The sequence below is a fragment of the Triturus cristatus genome, chromosome 1_2 (assembly GCF_964204655.1).
Source record: "Triturus cristatus chromosome 1_2, aTriCri1.1, whole genome shotgun sequence".
Lineage (NCBI taxonomy): Eukaryota > Metazoa > Chordata > Amphibia > Caudata > Salamandridae > Triturus > Triturus cristatus.
The window spans coordinates 447,108,740-447,131,676 of record NC_140580.1 but is presented as its reverse complement, the minus strand read 5'-3'; the positions used below and the strand labels follow the sequence as shown (position 1 = coordinate 447,131,676).

At 47.3% G+C, this 22,937-nt stretch overlaps 1 protein-coding gene across 6 annotated transcripts in view; it reads left to right on the top strand.

The window, feature by feature from the left end:
• Positions 1-22,937, top strand: part of KIF11 (kinesin family member 11) — a 271,380-nt gene that overhangs the window by 16,237 nt on the left and 232,206 nt on the right. The window contains exons 2-3 of one of the 6 annotated variants that reach the window (XM_085606145.1): positions 8,025-8,124; positions 21,039-21,125. In XM_085606145.1, coding sequence (XP_085462271.1) covers positions 21,049-21,125 — 77 coding nt within the window. In that variant the 5' untranslated portion in view covers positions 8,025-8,124; positions 21,039-21,048. Of the gene's footprint in view, positions 1-8,024; positions 8,125-20,012; positions 20,186-20,270; positions 20,519-21,038; positions 21,126-22,937 lie in introns of those variants that run through there. The other 5 variants (XM_085606146.1, XM_085606148.1, XM_085606142.1 and 2 more) reach the window with 5 other exon arrangements.

The following is a 22,937-nucleotide window of genomic DNA, read 5'->3' as shown; positions in this document are numbered from 1 at the left end:
ATTCGGGTCAGTGCCAGTGCTGCACAGCTCGCTAAACAGCAGGACTCCTTTATAGAAGTTATCAACATAAAGGTTATAACTTGTATAAAGGAATTATTGTACAGGCTCCCATACAATCTTATCACTAATTCCTAATGTAAAAGAACAACCTGCAGGATTTATACGGGAGTCATTCCCATTTTATTCTCTCAAACAGTATTCGTAACTGTAGGAAAGTAGGATCTGCTTTCATGGTTACCCCCACTTTTTGCTGGTATCAGTATGTTTTTTGGAATAGTCTGGCTGGGATCCTGCTAATCAGAAACCCAGCCACTGTGCTTCCTCCCTACATTTCTCATGGTAAGTACTTTGGTACCTCCACAATTGGCTACTGGTGTACCCATGTAAGTCACTAGTATATGGTATGAAGATACCCTGGGCATAGGTACACCAGGGGTCTCACTTGGGCTGCAGCATATGTTATGGCACCCATGAGAGACCACTCAAACTATGACTACAGGCCTGCCATTGCAGCCTGTGTAAGCTGGTGCTAGCACCACTTATGACAGATATCCGTTTCCTTATATCTGAGGTCACTATTCTTAAAACCTATGTCACCCCTAAGGCAGGCCTTTCAATCCTGAAGGCAGGGTGCTAGATTGTAATTTTCAGGGTGCCCTACAAACCCCGGAGTCGATTTTCCAGGCTTTGTAAGTGCCATTTTGATACATATCGTGACCATGCGTTATAATGTGATGGCTAACTATATGGTGGCTGTGCCGAACCTGGGCATGTTTAGTATCAAACATGTTAGAATTATACCCCAACACCGCGAGCGGTGTTGGAGGTATGATTCCATGCATTGGGGGCTCCTCCGGGAAGCCCCTAGCACTCCCAGTAACAGCCCTTCAGGGTTGGCTAGCAGGCTAGTGTTGCTGCCGACCACAGACACATTTCTGCCCTCCTGCTGCTGAGCTGAGCTCGAGCAGGGGAAGGTAGAACAATAGGTTTCCTTTCCCCGGGAGATGTGACCACCTCCCAGACAGGACTTAGTGTATTGGCTGGGGAGGGGGCGCTTGCCAGCACCACCAGACTGCTTTGTAGGGCACAATTGGGTGCCCTCCTTGCATACTCTAGTTAGAACCAGTTCAGGGAGCCCTCGGCTCCTGCTCTGGCGCGAAACTGGACAAAGGACATGGGAGTATCCTCCTCTCTGTCCAGCCTCTCCTCTGGGAGGGACACCTAAGTCGTCCTAACCCCTTGCATGGGGTATAAAAGTACTTACATGTGGGTGGGTCCTCAGATTCATCCTGGGACAATACTCAAGTCTGACACCACTTCACTTTTTGACCGTCTGGACACTTACTCTTTGCCTGGAACCAAGACTGCATCATGGAAGACTCCTGCTGCTCCTGGTCTCGCTATTCTACAACCCTTCTTCGTATTCTGTGTTGGTGCTTCATCCAGGATCTTCAACAGACCTTTGGGCATCAAGGACACTGGAACTAATGTCCCTTGGACTGAAGGAATCACTCCCATGCGTCTGCAGGCAACGCAACAAAGCTGACCGGTTTGCTGCTCCTGACGTCCCAGGGACTTCAAAAAGCTCAGCAACACAGATGAAGGCTCTGCACCTCCCTCGAGGCCTGACCTGTCTTCTCTGCAATTTTGAGGTCAGTATCCCTCGTCGGAACCGCTGGGATCGAACCCCTGTGGACAGCGTTGACTTGCCATTGCCAAGGCTTGTTGGCTCTGCACTCTAGAGATCCTTGGGCTACAAGAAGCTCCAGCCTCCAGCATCTCTTCCTACCATGATCTTTGTCCTCACTGCATTCTCTACACTGAGGGGTCATCATCTTTGATGAGCTGCTTGAGTTCCTCTTGCGACTCCTGTGCCTTTGGCCTGTTGGTCCTCTCGAGGGTCTTCTCTTGCTGGACTCCCCTGCTTTCTTGGGCCTGCTCTGACTCTCCTGCTCTTTCACCAATGTTGCTGGTCTCAACGTTGCTCCTTCATTCTTTTCCACGTCTTTTTGCGCTGCCAAGACTTGTTGGTGCTTTGGCAGGACACCAACCCCTTGGTTCTCGACTTCCGAAGTGGGACAGCTCGTGAACGGCTCCTGGTCTTCCTCAGCATTGCCTGGTCCCCACTGCTGCAATGGCAGGTTCACCATCATCACTCCGGCATCTTCTGTCATCGGTGGTCATTGCTCTTCCGTGCCTCCTGTTCACCTCTGAATGGCATAGACTCTGTCCCCTCTGCTTGCAGATTCTGCTCTTCAAGAATCCACCCTTGGATTCCACCAGACTCTTGCACAGTCTTCGCAGCGGCATCTTTTCTGAAGTCCACCATTGTGGTCTACTGTAGTTTCTGACGTCACTTGCACCTATGCACCCGGCTTCCCTGGTATAGGTATCCTGGTTCCTGGGGTATCCATGGGTGGGGTGATGCTCCAACTTTCTGTCTTCCATGGGTTTTCATCAGGGTCCACTGGGAAGGGTCCTTCTTCTTCAAAACTGCAACCACAACTTTCCCGTTGACTTCTATTGAGTACGCGGCTGTGTTTCCGCTGTGCGCACAGCCTCGGTGGGGTTCCTGGGTACTTACCTTGGGTGGTCCCTCGTGTCCCCAGCTCTTCTCAGTATCCTGGTCCAAGTCCTGACTTTGGTCACAGTTTGCATTCCACTTTCTCAGTATATGGTTTGGTCTCCCCCTGGAGACCCCTGTGTATTGTGCTTACTTACCTGTTTGCAATTGAAGTATTGTGTGTAACTGGGTTGCTATCTCCAGATAGGAGACATACCAATGTGTTTGTGAGTGTTGTATATTAAATAGACATATTTTTATAAATACACTGTGTGGTTCTTTTTCATTTAACCTACACTAAATGATTAGCTCTGGTTAAAAAAAAAGCTGCTTAACACTCCTTCTGGACTAAGCCTTAAGGCTGCTCTCCACAGTTATCACTTAGAGAGCTTTCTACGGTTGTCCAAGATCACTAAAATCACCATAAAGGTTGTTTGGATTAGTGCAAAGTGCTTCACTTAAATAAGTGTGCACCATATACTAAGCCAGCCTCCTACATTAACCAAATAATCAAACTTTTTATAACAGGACCTGAGGCTTTGGATTATGGAAGTTTAAATCTTATTCACAATCATCGAAAATGGATCACTTACTGGTATATAATAACATTCATTAAACATTCATGTGGATGACCAACCTGCCATCCAAATTATTTCTTCAAAGTGTTCTACCCTGAAGGACTTTGAGGACATAGCTCCCCTGACTGAGTGGGCAACAAACGAAGTGTCAATGCCCACTTGAACTAAAATCCATTTAACCAAACAGGATACAGTGGAGCAAAATACTGGTGCATAAGGATGCTCTAGGGAAATTAGTAATTGACCAGATTGGGAGCACTTAAGCGGAGAATTTACTTTTTTGTACTCTTGAAGACATTGAACCATGCATGGTAATGCAGAAAAGGAAACATGTCTAGTTGATGGTATATTCTTTTCAGAAACCACAATGGAAATTCCTTCAGGAGTAAAACACCTACTTGCCAAATCAAGAACTTGCACGTGTGGAACCTGTTTGCAAGAGACCAGACATAGCAGCAAGGCTAACTTAGCGAATAGTTTTTTTCTGGAAAAAGAGTTATCAGCCAAGATTGAAGGGATCTGAGGACCAAGCTTACATCATATATGACTGAGTATTTAGCTTGAGGTGGAGCTACAAATCGAATACCTCTCAACACCTTGGAAACCAGCGGATGTTCGCCAACAAGTCTGTTAGCATAGGAACATGACCAGCTGGAATCACTGATCTATGAGTTGATTGTGTTGTAGAAAAGACCATCTGATACCAAGGAAGGTAGGTGATTGCTAATACAGGTTATAACTACTGACACTGTATCGAGATTCCATTCCATGCAAAAGCATGACTATCTTCTCCAAGTCTATCTATATTTCTTGTGGTTTCAAGTTGGCACATGCTTTATGAATGTAGTTAAAAGCTTGTACCAAAATGCCTGGCACTTTCCAGCATCTCTGGAAAGTCTCTAAACTACTAATCTCAATTGTTGGAGCATTACCGGTGGATGTTGATGACCCAGAAGGTCCAAGATGAGAATCGGAACAAGTGCTAACAGAGTTGAAAGTCACAAGATTGTTCCAGAAGAATCAGAAACAAACTCTGTTGTTCACCGAGACAAAATCAAGTTTAATTCCTCCAGTTAGTTCCTGACTGCATGTACTACCCTGAGAACTGTGCAAAAGGGAAAGGCATAATTCCGAACTGTCCTCTTCTGTAAGAATGTGTCCGTCAATAAGACCAGTGGGTCCAGTCTCCAGCTCTAAAACATTGATAATTGGCAAGTAAGCTGAGATGCAAAGAGATCTACCTGGCATAGACCACATATTGTCATAATCTGGGAAAATAAGGATAGATCTACTTTCTTTTCACTGAAATCCCTGAGTTGCAGGGAGTTCCAGTCCACTCCAGAGCCTGTTCAGAGGCGATGTCCTGGGATGTCCACCCTCCAGACATAGCAGTTTCCCTGTTTGTGCTGAAACCTGCATTTGCTCTCGCTTGGTGAGAGCATTTTTAAATCTCCCGCCAAACAGGAGTAAACAGCAAGTCTGCTCCCAGCAGACAGGAGCTTCACAAATGTTTCTGTCCGTTGGGAGCAGACTTCCAAATATTGCTCCCAGCCACAGAGAGCAGCATTATTAGCTGCTACCTGCGCAAGAGAAATAGCAGCTCCACCAAGATATGAGGAGCAGGAGCCTTGAGGCTCCCCCCGTGGCCCCCAACAACACGCTTCATTCAACATAATTTATTAGTGATGCCAGTATTTTACTGTGGACTTTTCAATCTTCGTATTTGTGAACAATTACAAAGATGTCTGGAAACATGCATATGCTGACTTTTACATGCATACCAAAGTTCATCTATTGCTTGTTCCTCTGAAGTTTACTGTACCCAACAGGAGCTACTGCACTCGTTCTGTTCCATGATCCACCTGAAGGTAGTCGCACATGCAGGGCATAACCTTTAAGACAAAAGGTGTATTGATCTCTACCTTTGCACAAGTACAAATTGTATCCACAAGTTTATTTACATCCAACTCCACAATATGTATATATACATATATGAATATAAATCTGTGGTATCACAAATAAATTATGTTCAATAATGACTGGTAGTTTGGTCACAATGCAATGTGAATTAATGTTTCCATTATTATAAATTACCTTCGGTACATAATGTATCCCCACTACTGGCCACATGCTTATTTGTTCATGAATTGAGTTTACTGGCATGTATGCTACAGGTGGAAAGTTATTTAACAGATGAGAAAAAGAAAATGAACTGCCATACTGTAAAGTAAGAACCACGCACAAAAATTCCTGGCTTCCATGAATTCCAACTGAATAAATACATACATGTCAATAGATCCGATTCGGGCAGGAGACTCCTGATTTCAGAAGCAAAAATGACTTTATTTTGGCTGTCTCCCTACTGAAATCGCCTCTCCTTCATTTGAGGTTAATGGGAGAAATAAATTCTCCTGGCTACTTTTTGAAAATTTCCCACTTTCGTGTTGGCGTGTATCATAAATGTACAGTCTTCACCCAGTGACGCTAAAGACAGCCCATGCTGAGGGACATTTTAGGTTGAGCCTAGAGTCAGTGTGCATGCGCTGTTCTGGGAGACTTGTTGTAGAGGAATAGGTAATACAAGCCCCGCCCACTCTCCACCCATATTTGCCATTGGCTTGTGTCATTGTCCTTCCTAAATGCTGGCTTCTGATTCATAAATAGGCTTGTTAATCGCTCCTTAGTACCGCCTCCTCTTCATTTGTCACCTCCCATGGGGACTGACCCTTTTACTTTGGTTGTTACAGGGTACCTGTTAAGTCTTTAAGCATTATTTTCTTTATCATGTTTCTCCCTTGCTTACATTCCATCCTTGGCGCCTTCTTTATACCCCACCCCCCTCCATGCCTGCTTCACCCCGCCCTCCCTCCGTTGTGCCTACCATTTTTAGGTCTTGCCTGAGCCAGCGCATGCATTGCTCTGGCGAGACTTTTAGTTAGTGGGCTTCAAAAATCGGACCACACGCTTTTTGTGTGGCCTAAAGCTTGCGGTTACGCGCACAGTTACGCGCACAGGCGCCATCTGGCTTTCCTCTCTCGTCATGGCTCATTAAGCGCATTGCTCGCGGGCACCTTGTGCGCGCACACCACTCACCAGCACTCCCAGGTTCTCTCTCTCTCTCTCTTCTCGCTTTCTCTCTCTCTCTTTCTCTCTGTCTCTCCCGCTCTCTCTCTCGCTCTCTCTCTCTCCCCCTCTCTCACTTCATTTAGTAACTTTAAAACCCAGAAAAGGCCACCTGCTTTAGGTCACAATATATTGGATAGTAAACACTCACGCTCGTGTTTTGAATACCAAATTTCAACTTTCTTCGGATACGAAATAGACAGGTTTTTACTGCATACGTTCCATTAGTATTGCTAAGCGTCCCGCCTTCCAAACAGCTGCGTAATGAAATTTCAGGTCGTGACAAATTATGAGACTCCGCCCCTTACTCTGAAACCGAGGTGATATGAAATGGCCATCTTGTAACTTGAACACTTGCCATTTCTACAATTGTTTTACTTAACCCCTTCCCCGCTCATGACGGAACCACTCCGTCATGAGCCACGGTTGCCGTGTGCTCATGACGGAGCGGTTCCGTCAGGCCGCGACCGTTGGCGGCCGCTCCGCCCACGCGGCGCTGTTTCCCCGCCTGTGCGGGGGGACAATGCAACTGGGCGGAGTCATGGCGGAACCACTCCGTCATGAGCACAGCTCAACGTGGCTCATGACGGAGTGGCTCCGTCATGAGCACAGCGCCACCGCGCTGCCCCCCCACACCTCCCAGCGCTGCGGCGGAATTCCCGCCGCAGCGAAGGGGTTAAACCCTAAATATGTATATCTGTGTAAAAATTATAGTAGGGTGCACTCATTTGAATACTCAGTATGTTAAATTTCTCGGTCGTCTATCCTGTTACTGTGTACAACAAACGAGATGTATTATCATACTAACGTCAATGAACCTGCGTCATAAAACGTTTGGACAACTCTGAATACAATTGTAACAATAGAAGTACTCAGTGATTGCCTCACGCTAACTGTATCTGCATTCGTAAGGCAGCCCGAGACGCTAAGACATGGCCGCTACCTCCTCGCACAGCTTTTGCGAGGGCGCGTGCACGCTGTCAGGAGTGACTGCGGGGGTGTCCTCTGCAAGAGAGTTAACTGTAATGGGATATTCAAAGAGATCACCCAATTCCTCACATGCAGTTCTACCTTTGTCATCTATGGGATAGAATGCTCGTGCAAATTATGGTACATTGGCAGTACCACGCTTATGGCCAAGAAACATGTATTGGAACACTTCCGGGCGATCACACACATAGATGAAAAATACCCAGTAGCCTGTCATTTTAGGGATAAGCATTTTTCGAACCCTGGACTCCTGAGATTCTTCATCCTTGAACAAATTCTTAACAGCCCCAGGGGTGGTGATCGAGTACTTAAACTCAGACAAAGAGAATCCAAATATATTGTGGACTTTCAGACAAAACATCCTGGTGGATTAAATCAGGATGAAGAACTAGCGATTCATCTTAGGGAATAAATGCCAATCATTACAATCTTCATAATGACCAATTCTCTATATATACATATGTAGATTTTCTGGAGCACTGCATATATAGAAAGTGCATTGTAATTTTAGGTTCTCTCTGTGCTGTTTCCCTCCCCTCCTTCCCTTTCTTTTCCTTTTCCCCTTTCCCTACATTCCCTCTACTCCCGCCCTTTCCTCCCCGTCTTCCCCCTCCTTTTTCCCTGCCCCCCTCTCTCCCCTTCTCTTCTTTATCCATTATCCATCCGCACATTGATAAAGGAAATGTTGCATTATTTTAATGTTATTAGACACTTTGAGATGGTTATATACTAAGTCATAAGTTTTTTTCTCTTTTTTTATTTATTCACAGGAGGAAAGGAAGGGGCCCAGACACCGGCACACACTATTCACAGGCAACCTACCCTTTTCCCCTGTCATCACTTAATTCGGTGGACGGATGGGTACAGTAGGTGAACGTAGAGGGACTATACAAACATGTGTTTTGGACTGGCTCTTGTTTTTGTGTTTCGCTTCTTCTCACAGAGCTGTTGGGCACTTGCCACAACAACCAATCTGTGACACTATTATAGAGTTATTTTGATGGATAGAGCTTTAATTCATTTTAGCATTCTGCGCATTTGCGCGAGAGACAGATGATTATGGCCAGTTGGTGTACCTATAATCATCAGGTATGATTCAGAGTATGTACACGTGTACTAGAAGGAGAAATGCGGAATGCAATTTTTGATTGACATGCAATGCAACTAACAATGTTTGGCGATTATTTGCGATGTTTAAATGGAGTTTAACGCACTGAACAACACAATATATGTTGATCAGCATTCACATAAGTATATATACATACATTCATGTTATATTGAACTTGCAACAATACTCCATGGGATTTTACCATTCCAACATGTCTGACATACTTTCTGACATTGCAATAGGTAATTTTCTTTTGTCCCCCATCAGTGTTCATCATTGTTAACTTTATTAATCTCCACGCTATGTGCACTAATTTTACGTGAACAAGGCTTTGCAACGAGCTGAAACGCGTTGTAAGATTAAACACCCCTTGTTGAAATTGACGGAACTGGAGCATTTTGATTTCTGAGAGTGCATCGATTTGTAACTGCCTGGAGACATATATATATATATATATATATATATATATATATATATATATATATATATATATATATATATATATATCAGGGATGCCTTGAAAAGTGTTCATCCATAATAAATTAATTTACTTATTTTCTTATCCACTTCATGTGCTCTTAGCATTTTCCAGTGCTATTTCTGCTTTCTCTGACTCATTTGGTGAGCGATAGTTAATATTAGGGAGACTATGTGTTCGCTATGCCAATTTAAATGATATATAGTGTTAAAAATTGTTTCACTGCGCTAAACCAACTAGAGAGACTCCTCAGAGTATTGGGGCACTGAGGTTGTGAGTAAGGCCTTCCATTCTCTAGTGCACACCAGACTCCTTGTTTGGACTGAGATGGTGGCGATGTGGTTTTATAGAGCACCAAGTTAGTTAGGTATAACTAACTAAGGCGGCGCACCACTACTGTTTGAGAGGTGATATCCTATGTTGAAGTTGCAGTATACCGGAGGCACACTTGGTTTAAACTTAAGTTACAGATTTATCTGTTGGATTTTGTTAGAAATGTGACCAAGAGCTTCAAGACATAAACAGTGTGTGTTGTGGATGTACATGTGTATGTACTGTATCTTTAAGCACTTTATTTGCACAGCACTAAGCACTTTTGTTACATCAAGGTTTACAAAACAATAGTAGGACAATAATGGCAATGAAATCAGGCTGGGTAATATTAATGAACTTGGAACATTATATTGACATATATACCTAGCGCAAAGTCAAAACATGATTAATGGGTATTTATACCGTGATGCTTTATAAAACCAGGACATAAACATTGTTTGAAATGCACTGATTAATAGGTTTTTTTAAACTCGTATATCAATTTGATAACAGGCACCAAGATGCAGCATACTCCAGCCCCGCCTTCACTTGCACACTGGGATAACTCACTTTTGTCTCCTTTCAATTCGGCTCCTGATTTTCTCTACTGTGCTCGCTTTCTGATTTGGTACTGGCATTATATAATGCAATCTTATCTTTTTGCTCCCCCACCTCAGAAATCTGCAAGCACTTCTCCTTTAATTCCGTTTTAGGTCTCGCCTCAGCTGGCGCATGCGCTGCCCTGGCGAGACATTTAGTGAGTGGGCTTTAAAAAGCAGACCACAGGTTTTTGTGTGGCCTAGAGCTTGCGATTCCGCGCACAATTACGCGCACAGCAGCCATCACGCATACATGCACGCACTGTGATATCTTTCACGGCCGCGCATCCGCGTCGCTTTCATGGCCGGACGGCCAATGCTTGTTTCATTTAACTCCTTGTGTTGCCTCCTTTCCTCCCTTCCTTTCCACTCTATCTCTGATCTACCAGTATCCCTTTTCTTCCTCATTTTGCCCTCTATCTAGTCTTTCCAGCTCTTACTGTTTTTACTTTAACTTAACTTGTTTGCATTACATCTCGTTTTCCCTTCTCTCCTCGGCAGCTCATTCTCTTTCTTTCTGCATTTCTCACTCTCTGTTTTTTTTTTATTTTCCGTCAGCGGCTCCTCTAAATGATTCGCATGTAACGGACTATTAGTCCAAAAGTGGAGGAACACTGACATCTGGTGGCCAAATTGCGCAAACACCTCAGACTGCTTAATACAGAGTGTTACATGGAAACTAGTTCTTTATTATGAATTTTGTAACATATTTCATGATCCGGTAGTAGCTTTAAAGTGGCCTATGCAAAAGGATCAAACTAAAGGGAGGAATGAAGAGGTCTGTGGAAGACCAATACTGTTCTGCTGATAGGCTATCCAAGCCCGATACCCATGGCCACTTGAATTATGTAATTGGGAGGACCACATTATGCAACAACTAAATTACACGGCAAGAAACGCCAAATTATGTGGCATTGCGCAGCACACTAAGCGGCATATTATTTTACTATCTTGTCATTTTTTTTAAAAACCTTTATTGTAGATCAGTGACACAGCTATTCAGCCGACAACCCGGAGGTACGGCAGCTTTAGAGATTCAACACATGCTTGCGTCCACATATCACTGACAGGAGAGCCAAAGGTTCTATTTTGCATAAACATAAATACAACCCTAAACATAAGCAAGGCGAAAGGTACTGTAAACACCAAGAGAGGTTCCCATCAGGGGGGACGAGCCCCATCACGTCCAACAGGCACAGATCTATAGTAAGGGAAGGGAGGGAAAGGCAGAGACTCTAGAAACAATCACATATCAGCGGGAAAGTCAAAGCCGGAAAAGGACTAAGGGGAAAGTTGCTCCTCAGGCGGATCCGGGTCGGGGGGCAGGCATATGTCCCCTCTGTACTGGTTCCATGGCCCCCACACAGCATGCCATTTCCGAGGGCGCCCCCGAGCACAATACACTATCTTCTCCCTAAACATGCTCCAGTCCATGTTTTCCATCCACGCTGTCAATGTGGGCGGCCTATTGGAGCCCCACAGCCGAGCGATATCGCGCTTGGCTACCATGTTCCCCAGGGTCACCCACTGAGTCTGTGCCGCGTTGTGGTCAGTAGGACTCCAGACATTCAGGAGACAACATCGCGCCTCAGGCTGCATAACAATTCCTGTCACCTCCCCCATCACCTCGTGGACTTGCCTCCAGAACTCCATAATCGCACCGCATTCCCAAATAATGTGGAGGAAGGTACCCACCATACCACAGCCTCTCTTACATAGGCCCTCCTCAGAGAAACCCATGTGGACCAACCTGGGCCCCGTCACGTAGACCCTATGGAGTATCTTAAGCTGCACCAGCCGCAGACGCGCGGGGATAGCGACCTCTTTGGGAGAAGAAACTGCGTACTGCCAATCCTCATCATCTAGTTCAAGGCCGTCCCTTATCCATTGGGCGCGCAACCCTAGGAGAAGATCCGCCCGAACATTGATAAGCTTCTTATAAATGAGCGAAATCGTGCTCTCTGGCATGTGACCATCCAGGATCCGATCCTCCAACGGAGAGGACTCGGGCAGCTTCTCCCCCTTCACAAGGACTGACCGCAAGGCGTGGCGCACTTGTGCATATCGGAAGAACTCCGTGCTCCCCAGCTCGTATTCCTTCTGCAGCTCCTCGAACGACTTTATCTTACCCTTAACCAAAAGGTCTCCAACCCTAGATATGCCGATCAAATCCCATTTCTCGAACCCTTTTGTGCGCCAAAGCTTCCCCAGAATCTCGGAGTCAAACAGAGGGGTGGCAAGGGTAAGCTTCCCCCTCCAGCCCAGCGAGTCCGTCGCCACCTTCCACACATGGACGGCCACTCTGGTGGGCCCCGTGAGGGTGAGGTCCGACGATTTCGAATACAACGCTCTGTGGTAATTACCCCCACGGAGCAACCCGCGGTCCATGGCGAAGCCAGGGCTAAGCGCCGGACCGTAGACACCATGGTTAATCGCGCTCAACTGGGTGGCCCAGTAATAACGTCGAATGTCTGGAAGCGCGATACCAGTGTCGTACCATGGAAGCGTCAATTTAGCGACTGAGATACGCGGACGCCCGTCCCATAAGAGCGCGCGCTGGTGGCTTTCGATCTCACGGAAATAGCTGGCCGGGACCAGGTCAAGAGTATTCTGCAGGGCATAGAGGAAACGGGGAAGGGACATCATTTTAAACAGTGCAGCGCGGCCAAGGAGGGAGAGCGGCAATCGCCGCCAGCCCGCCACATCCCGCCGCAGGCGCGCCAAGGGAGGGAGCAAGTTCTTCTCGTAGCGCAAGATGGGGTCGGTTGAAATTTAGATCCCCAAATACAAAAAGCCCTGCTGGGCTATCTGGATCGAACAGTTACGCGGAACAGGCGGGACATCTCCACACAGGACATACAAGTGTGACTTCCCCCAATTAATGACTAGGCCCGAGTTTCTACCGAAAGATGTCAAGACGTCACAAACCACTATCAGAGATTTCTTAGGCGAGGCAAGATATAACAGAATGTCGTCAGCGTAGAGTGAAATACGGTCTTCGTGGTCAGGCGACCAGCGAAGCCCCCGTATATCCGGGTGCCACCGTATCCACGCCGCCAACGGCTCAAGAGCAAGGGCAAACAGCAACGGCGACAGGGGGCAACCCTGCAGGGTGCCTCTCCCGAGCTCGAAAGGTGCCGACGCCCGCCCGTTCACCACGACGCTTGCAAGAGGCCCCTCATAGAGCAGCCTCACCCACCCCACGAATCCAGGCCCGAAGCCGAATTTGGCCAGCACCGCCCACAAGTATGCCCACTCTACCGTGTCAAAGGCCATCGTGGCGTCGAGGGACGCCACAATAGCCGGCTCTCGTATCGTACACGCCCTGGCAATCACTCCGTGGAGGCGTCTAAGGTTTAGTGCAGTGTTACGGTGCGGGATAAAGCCCGACTGATCCGGGTGGATCAATTCGCCAAGTACCCGGACCAGGCGGTTCGCAAGAATCTTGGCAAGGATTTTCGGCTCGGCGTTGAGGAGCGAGATCGGCCGATAGGAACCACACCTATCCCGGGGCTTTCCGTCTTTATGTATTACCACGATCGTCGCCAGCCGTTGATCGAGCGGAAGAAACCCATTCCTCCGCACCTCCACGAACATGGCGGTCAAGTGAGGAGCAAACTTATCCGGACAAAGCTTGTACAGCTCTATCGGCAGACCATTTGGGCCCGAAGCCTTGCCGGAGCGCAACGCACGGATAGCACCTGCCACTTTGTCTACAGTGATATCACCATCGAGGTCCTCCCTATCAATGGCGGAAAGGCAGGGCAGAGCGATGTCACGCAGAAGATCACACGAGTCCTCAGTCGGTCTATCCGAGACCGAGGCGTATACCGTACGAAAATAGTCTGAGAAACACCGGACTATACCGTCGGGATCAGCGACAACCTCTCCCCCATCCGTCAACAACTCCGGCACCACACGATTAACACGCTCCTTTTTGTCCAGCCATGCCAGCAATTTCCCGGCCTTATCACCAACATCATACAACCGCCCCTGCTGCTCCCTGTGAAGGGTCTTGGCGGCACTTGTCACCAGATCCCTATACTCCAATTGCTTCAGGCTCAAATTGTGCAGCGTGGACGTCTCAACATCCCCCTCCAAGGCCAACTCTAAAGCCGCTATCTCGTCCTCCACTTGCATCACCTCGTCGTCTCTCCGCCGCTTGGCGGCCACTACCAGGGACAAGGCTTCTCCTCTCAGTACAGCCTTAGAAGCTTCCCACAAGGACACCGCGGAGTCAACTGAGCCCTGGTTTTCTCGAAAATAGTGGTCAACTGTCTTCAGCAACGAACTGCGCAGCTTGGGGTCCCGAAAGTACCAGGGGTTAACGGGAGCCACCCTGCCCCCCGCCACCCGGCCTATGTCCAGACGTGCCCACACCGGTGAATGATCTGATATGCCCCGTGCCATGTGCCTAACCTCAGTTACCAAAGAGGCGTGTGCCGCCAGAGTGAGCAGATAATCAATCCGGGAGAGACTCCCGTGGGCCCCGGAGTGGAAGGTGTATTGTCGCTGAGTGGGGTGCCGCAGCCTCCAACAATCTACCAGGCCAAAAGTATCAATAAAGTCGGGAAGCCACTTCTGAGCCCCCCCGGTGTCTCTGGGCGGGTACCTATCTAGCATTCCAGAACCAACCGCATTGAAGTCCCCTCCCACCACTAGCATCCCTTCGGGGAGTTCCAACAAGGCCTTGCCCAGATCAGCAAACGTGGAGGCCTGCAAGGCAGGAGGGACATAAACAGAAACCAAAACCAACGTTCTGCCCTCCCACCTCCCCGACACGGCCACGAAGCGCCCCCTATCATCAGCAATGGTGGAGTCAACCTCAAATGGTAGGGAAGCTCTGACAAGTATGCCCGCACCCCTGGATCCCGAGGAAAACCCCGAGTGAGCAATGAATTTGTAGCCCTTTCTGTTAAGTGCATAACACATATTCCCTATAAGGTGGGTCTCCTGCAAGAGGACCACATCTGGCAAGGTCCGTTTCAAAAATTGCAGGACTATCCCCCGTTTTATACGGTCCCCTAAGCCATTAACATTCCAGCTGAGTACGTTTAAGCCCCTATCCCCCATCCCTGAACACAAAGAGACCTCCCCCCCCCAGAGAACCACAATCGGACAATTCTGACAGTCATTGCTACGCCTTGCAAGAAAAAACAACAACCCCAAACAACAACCCCAACATCCTGAAACCCCCCCCCACCCTGCACCCCTGCGTCAGCTTACAAAGCCCCCCCAACTTGCAGTGTGCCTGTCGCCCTACCAGAAACAAATCTACAAAAAGCACCCCAAGGGAGGAAAGAGCCCCTATCTTCCCCCCGCCGCCCTCCCATTACTGCAATAAGGTGCGAGTCACTGTCCAGGGCTGAATCGAAGCAGGCCAGCACCGAAGGTATCACTTCTGTCCATCCCGGTCGCCTTCCACCCCATCCACGCTGTCCCGGCCGGGCTGTCGCCGAGGGAGTGCATCCAACCAGTCCCCTGCCATGTCCGGCGATTCGAAGAAGAAAGTCCGATCCTCATATACCACACGCAGCTTAGCGGGGAAAAGCATGGCATACTTCAGGTCCATATCCCTAAGCCGCCGCTTCACCCCCAGGAAACTTTGCCTCTGTTTCTGCACCATCTGGGTGAAATCAGGGTAAAAGCTCACAGAGGCATTTTGAAAAGGCACCGGGCCTGTCACCCTCGATGCTTGCAGGATAGCGTCCCGATCTCGAAAGTGGAAGATCCGGGCGACAATCGGCCGCGGGGGGGCTCCCACCTTAGGCCGTCCGCCAGGCACTCGGTGAGCCCGCTCCACCGCGAAAAACTTGCCGAGGCCCTTTGGCGCAAGATGATTCACCACCAGGTCCTCGACGAGGAGGTCCACGGAGAGCTCCTCCGAAGTTTCCGGGACCCCAATAATGCGCACATTATTGCGCCGGGCCCGACCTTCAAAGTCCTCGAGCCGGCGAGCGGAGAGGTCATTCGCGGTTCGTAGCTTGCGGACCTCAGCCTGGAGTTCCGAGACATCGTCCGCGAGGCCAGTAGTCTTGAGATCCAGGGACTTGACCCGCTCATTGGTTTTTCCCAGGTCCGCGCGAATCAAGTTGACATCGACCAAAATCATGTCCACCTTGTGCGCCAGGGTCTCGAACTGTCGCCCAATCGAAGATTGCATCCCATCTATCGCCCCCTTGATATCCTGCAATGATAACTCCGAGGCTGGGGATGAATCGGCCTTCTGTGCTTCCAGCGACTGTCCCGATCCACCCGGCGACTCCTTCTGCTGGGCATAACGATCCATATTGTTGGATTGGATATAGCCACCCCGCCTGGTAGTCTTAGACTTCGACCTGTCTGCCTCCGATTTGGTCGACATCTCGGACAGCAGGACGGTCAGTCGCAAGAGGACGTCCCTCACTCAGGTAGAGGAGACAGGTACGACTAGGTCTTCAACAGCCAGTCAGGACCGGGTGGAGGTCTTCCAGACAACAGAGGATCTGTATGACGCACTCCCAACCCGGAGCAAACAAAGGGCGAGAAAGCGAAAGTGAAAGTGCCACGGCATCCGTCCGTCAGTTCACACCTCCCAAGGCCGCTGTTGTTCAATTAGTGGCAGGGCATCCTGCCAACGCAAGCCCCTGGCATCCTTCGGAGGTAGGCCGCAATCTTCCGCCGTGCACAACTTCGGTCCCCGGTGGGCGATCTTGGCCCGGACAACGTCAATCGCCCCAGCTGTGACTCATCTGCAGGATTCCGTGCATGAAAATCAGGATTTAGGACAGGATGATTGCCGGAGGGCGCGAGGGTAGCGGGAGCTCAAGGCTCACGCGGCCATCTTGGTCAAGCGCTAAGCTCCTCCCCCTATCTTGTCATTTTTATCCATAATAACAATATCTGGGCAGAGGTTTCACCTTATCAGTATCAGTTTAACACCCACATAAAGTTATCCGGCAACTGAAAGATGACCTGCCATAGTGCAGAAACACGGGTGGCAGTATTTTTAGTAACTTTTGATCTGTTCAAGTTGGAAACTTATTTTGTTAAAATATGCAATTTATGCAGGTGAAAGAATATGTGGTAAATGCGGCACATCTATAGTTATGTAGAAAACACCTCGGCCACAGAATCTCACAATTCATTTGTCCTGTCGATATCTCTCATTCACATCAAACTTGAGATCATTAACAGATGTGATGGGGTCACCCGCTCTGCAAACCGTCCTCAACTTCCAAGAAACTGTTCACCTCCAATGAGGTGGTGTTAGCAGTCTGGCTTTTCAGTTGGTAGCCTCTTTAATGCCTGTTACACATGTGACCTTGCACATGTGACTTGTATAGTTGTATACTGTCACAAGCATTGGCATAGCCAATAGGTCTCGCTTTTGGGACCTTATAAGTATTTAGTTATGCAACTGTTGCATGGCTAAACACGTATAAGGTCCCAAAGGCGAGACCTATTGGCTATGCCAATGCTTGTTATTTTTAGGTCTTGCCTGAGCCAGCGCATGCGCTGCTCTGGTGAGACATTTAGTGAGTGGGCTTTAAAAAGCCGACCACAGCTTTTAGTGTGGTCTAGAGCGTGCGGTAACGTGCACAGTAACACGCAATCCTCGCATCGCTCAATCAGGTGCCATCTGGCTTTCCTCTCGCTTGCTTTCCCAAGCGCGCGCTTCAGTGCTCCTCCCCCTCCCCCACCACAGAGTGCGTCTCGTGGCAGCGCGTCTTGCTTGCTTTGATTTAAGCTTCATTACTTCACGCACGGCCAATGCTTGTTGTTATTACATCCTGTCCCCCACCCCCTTTGCGCCATCCACTTGCTGCTCTGTTTCCTGTCTACCCTTGTTCTCTGCCTCGAGGTCACCACCTCTATTTGCTGCATCCCTCACCATCACTAATTCCTCTTTGGATGGACTTCGCTCTTCAGTGCCACCTCCAATATCCCCTCCGCCTTCACTCTGCCCTGCTCCCTTTCTCCCCGCCCCTTCCCTTTGTTCGGGGCTTTTACTTGTCGCCCAATAAATCCATCGGAGTCCTTTCAGTTAACTCCCTCCTTTCTCCCTAGACAGAAGCCAGGCTGTTGCTCCCCCGTGTCCACCTTGCCTGATGGCCGGGCCTCACCCCTCCCCCATTAATGAGATCAGATCCACTGAGCAGGCCATTCAGGGGGCTGGACGGAGCCTGAAGGAGGCCCTTTTTCCTGACCCATTCACATGAGAAAAGTGTCGCTTGGAGCCTAGTCTCTGTGATATTTAATTGAATAGTTTGTTGACATACTCTATAATTTAAATATATTGCATTTAAATGTACTTCTGTATTTACTTCACCTTCTCCTACCATGACGAGTTTCAGTTTTGAACAAGCTATCAATAGATCAGTTACATAAATGGGTAGCCAACTAATTAAGTATATAACAAGCATTGGCATAGCCAATAGGTCTCGCCTTTGGGACCTTATAAGTGTTTAGGCATGCAACAGTTGCATAACTAAACACTTAGAAGGTCCCAAAAGCGAGACCTATTCGCTATGCCAATGTTTGTTTTAACTGCTGCAATCTATTGAAGCCTCACGGAGAACAGTGCGGCCGCGAAAGTGATCGCGATCAAACATCAAAGCGGACGCACGGCCGCGAATGTGAAAGTAATCGTGGTAAAGCGTGACGCACGCGCCCGCGCACTTGCACTGTAGCTCTAGGCTGGCCTGGTAGCACTTTTTGGAGCCCTCACAAAATGTCTCGCCAGACCAGCGCATGCGCTGGAGGCGAGACCTAAAAAGGTATATTATAGGGAAGCCCAGAAAGGTACCCTACCAGGAGCTACAATGTTTATTAGCTCAGCAACTTACACAGACTTAGTAATGGGGCCCTCAGAACACAGGCACAGCATCACTCAGCACTACCACAGCATCACTCGGCACCACCACAGCATCACTCGGCGCAACAGCAGCATCACTCAGCTCCACCACAGCATCACTCAGCGCCACCACAGCATCACTCAGCGCCACCACAGCCTCACTCAGCGCCACCACAGCACCACTCAGCGCCACCACAGCACCACTCAGCGCCACCACAGCATCACTCAGTGCTACCACAGCATCACTCGGGGCCACCACAGCACCACTCGGGGCCACCACAGCTTCACTCAGGGCCACCACAGCATCACTCGGCACCACCACAGCATCACTCGGCACCACCACAGCATCACTCAGAAACAGGCAGAAACAAGTTGCCAGCATTGCAAGAACAAAAGAAAACTGAGCAAATGTTTAATTGTAAATACTTTTTTTAATATGATCGTTCAGTTGTACATAATGCCTTCTTGGTCATATATATGGTAACAAAAATTCGTCTGACACTTTTTTATTAAAACTTTTCAGCAAGCTGCACAGCAGCCACACTTCTCTACAGCACAGCTTAAAGACATTGACAAAGTCAATAGCTCTGGCTAAACACTTAGAAGGCCCCAAAGGCAAGACCTATTGGCTGTGCCAATGCTTGTTTGCATTATGTAGCGCGAATGAAGGTATCAAAGCACTTTACAAGTACCAGTACCATTACAGAAATCTGCCTGGTGGGTGATAATATGCTGCATGGCTAAACACTTATAAGGTCCCAAAGGCGAGACCTATTGGCTATGCCAATGCTTGTTCATGTAATAGGTCTCACATTTACATGAGTTTAAACTATTGGCATTATAAATTAAAATGCCTTTTATTTATGTTTTTAAAACATAAATAAAAGGCATTGTTATTTACAATGTCACTAGCTTAAACGTTATATATATATATATATATATATATATATATATATATATATATATATATATATATATATATATATATCAAACATCCTCTGATACTGGGCACACCACTTAACCTTCCGGTTCCTTTGAAAAACATAATGTGCTCATGTAAAGCGGTCTGATACCTTCAAGTCGAGTTCGCGCCGTTTAAAACTGAGAATATTATTTTGATAGACAAATGCACTGTTTCATCGTACTTCGTTGATGCGAAAAATTGTTTTGGCTATCTGGTGTTTTCCCACTTCTTCCAGGGAAAGTATACGTTAAGAACAGTATACATTGTCTTATTGAAGATCACGTTCGAGGAATCGGACAAAAACCTTTTTCATGATGGTCGCTTCCTAAACTATCAGCCGTGAGCCCGTGACAGCCTGAACAGTCGCGCTTTGTTTTTCCTCTTTCTATGTCCACTGCTCTTTGTCTTTTGTGGCCACTGAAATGGGTTTTTAAAATAACTCCCATCATGCCTCGCTGTTTCCTATTGGTTTCTTGCTGATTGGGCGCTTGGCGCGGAAGCGCGGTTTTCAAACCTAGTAGGAGCTCACCGAGATCTGTGGAAGTAGCTGAAAATTTCTGTCGCTTTGACTTGTTTTGCTCCAGCTGAGTAGGCAGTGGGTTTACACGCGGTGTGTGTCTGAGTCGTAGCTGAGGTAAGTGGAGTACTTTTTAATGTCCGGCAGGGGTTGATTGCATCAGGATATGGGTTGTCTGATCTAACGGCGCACTCTTTAAGCTGTCATTTTATGCAGTGCCTGATGGGAAGAGGTCTCTAAACTTGGGCTCCGTTGCTCGAAATCTCCATTTACGGTATTAATGTGGGGTTTCCCCTTCTGCTGACTTCAGGACAGAGGCTGGTGTCGCCGAGTGTCTTATGATAGCAAATCGTCCCTGCTACTTTAGCTGCGAGTTGGGAGATGCCGCTAGTCGCGCAGGGGATGGTAACTGCCCGACGCTGTCTGTATGGACTGAACAGGAAAACCGGGGTATGGTTCTTTACAGGCGCCCCTAAGGCAGATTACCACAATGCTCCTCTGACAGATAAGCAGATAAACCGTAGTTCTGGTTTTGTTTTAATTGCTATGGTCTCGGACATTCGAAAGATCCACCGTAAGCCTGATGTGTTTGGCTGATGAGATACCAGAAGGATGGATTGCTGTATGTAGTTTTTGCCCCCTCCCGCAAATCACATGCAAATCTGACACTACTTTATCACCTGGGGAACCTGGAATGTGTAGGCAGATATTTACACTTTGACAGCCATTCTGTTTAACGCACGGAGCCATTTAAAGTAAAAGTTCGATTTATTCCGCACAGGACACACTGTAAAGGGGTTGAGGTCCCCTATCTTTATTTTTTATCCTGCCCGTGTGCTCCTGAAATTTAGCAGCGCGAATTTCTAATTAAGTATTTAAAGTAAACTGTTGTTTCTTTACCTGGCTATTATGTGATGGTTGTCTTGACTTTACACACTTTGTCCTCATGACGATGTGTTTATATTTTTAGGGTCTTCGCCATGTCTATCACAAGCTCGTTCATCAACACAAAGAAAGATGACAAAGGAAAAAACATTCAAGTAGTTGTCAGATGCAGGTATGTGAGATTTTGTTGGTAGATAAAATATTTTACTAGAATGCTGAGGGCATTGTTAGAGCTGCGCTTGTGCATAAAAGCTTCCCTTGCTAGAGCTCTGCTTTTCTAGTTTTTCACGAAGCCAATAATGTACTTTGTTTTTAACATCATGTATTTGTTAGCACTGAACACATCTGAATTGGCCTCAGCAGAGAACTCTGGTTTCAGGTCTATGTCGTGTCTAGTTAAGGATCTGCCATATTTCCCTTTTTTTTTTTTTTTAATTGGTGTGAATGTTAATAAAATTCAGTTTGTGTTATGTATTTGTGTCTTGTGAGCTATATCTGTGTTGGTCACTGTTGTTTTGAGATACCAGGACCTTGGTGTGCAGCATTTGTCATATTACGTTTTTATTAAGTGAACTGGATTAAATCACATTGTACGTGACTTTGTAAAGTGCCTGTTTTGGACAGTAAGCCTTAAAATGTAATGATGACCAATATTACTGGCGAGTGTTACAGGATCCTGTTGTGATGTGTACTTAGGTGATCTCTGTGCTTACCTTGTTTAGAGCGTTCAGGTTCTCTTGGTTCTGTGTCCTCACGAATAGAATGTAAGGCAGACGGCACTCCACGGGTGTCAGTTGCAGCTGGGTCGTGGAGGTAGCTGGATGCCAGGTTGTGCCATGAGTAAATCATCTTAATGATCTGAGCGGCTCCTGTCTTCATTCCCTGAACACGTCTTAACAATTTTGGCGAATTTACAGCTTTCATCACTACTGAAGGGATCTTTCAATTCACTCGTATGCCTTTTGGCTTGGCTTGTGCCGCGAGTGTTTTTCAAAGAATGATGTCTGAATTGTTGAAAGGTTTGCCTGGGGTAGTTTATTTCCAAGACGACATTTTGGTCTCAGGGAAATCTATACAAGAACACAATGTGGCTCTTAGGCAAGTGTTATGGAAGCTTGAACAAAAGGGTCTCACGGTTAACAAATACAAATGCTGTTTTTTGGCTGAATGTGTTGATTACTTAGGATATTCGATTTCCAGTGGTGGTATTGCTCCCAAAAAGAATCTTTTGGATGCCATTAAGAATGCTCCTTCCCCGAGGGACAAAGATCAGCTTGGGTCTTTCCTGGGTCTTGTTGAGTATTACTCAAAATTTGTTCGCGGGTTTGCGGATATTTCTGAACCACTCAGGAAACTTCTTCGCAAAGGGTGCAATTTTTGTTTGGGAAAGGGAGCAATCTGATGTATTTTTAAAGATTAAAATGGAGATTTGTAATGCAGGGATTTTGGCACCTTTTAATCCTCTGTGTAAGTCGTTCCTTACAGTGGATGCAAGCCTTACTGGAATTGGGGTGGTTTTCTCTCAGTTTCAGAGGGGGGTTGAGAGGACCATTGCTTTCGCCTCGAGAACTCTCACCCAATCTGAGAGGAATTAATCCGTAATTGAGCGCAAAGCTCTTGCTGCAGCTTGGGGTGTAGAATATTTCAGAATATATCTATGGGGTTCACGATTTGTCTTAAGGACGGATCACAAACCTCTAATTTAAATTTTGTCTGGAGGCGGGGCTCGAAAGGGATCAGCACGTCTTGCTAGGTTTGTGGCAAGATTACAAGAATATCTATATGATATTGAGTTTATTCAGGGGTGGAGAAATTTGCAACCTGATTGCCTATCGAGCTTGTCACTGGATTGGGAAACTGTAGACAAAGAAATTGTCAAAGTTAGAAGATGAAGAGGCTGTTGCAGTTTTTTTGATGTTTGCGAATGCAGCCTGGGATCTTTCTCCAAGGCACAGTGGTCTGAAGCTATGAGTGAGGATCCCAT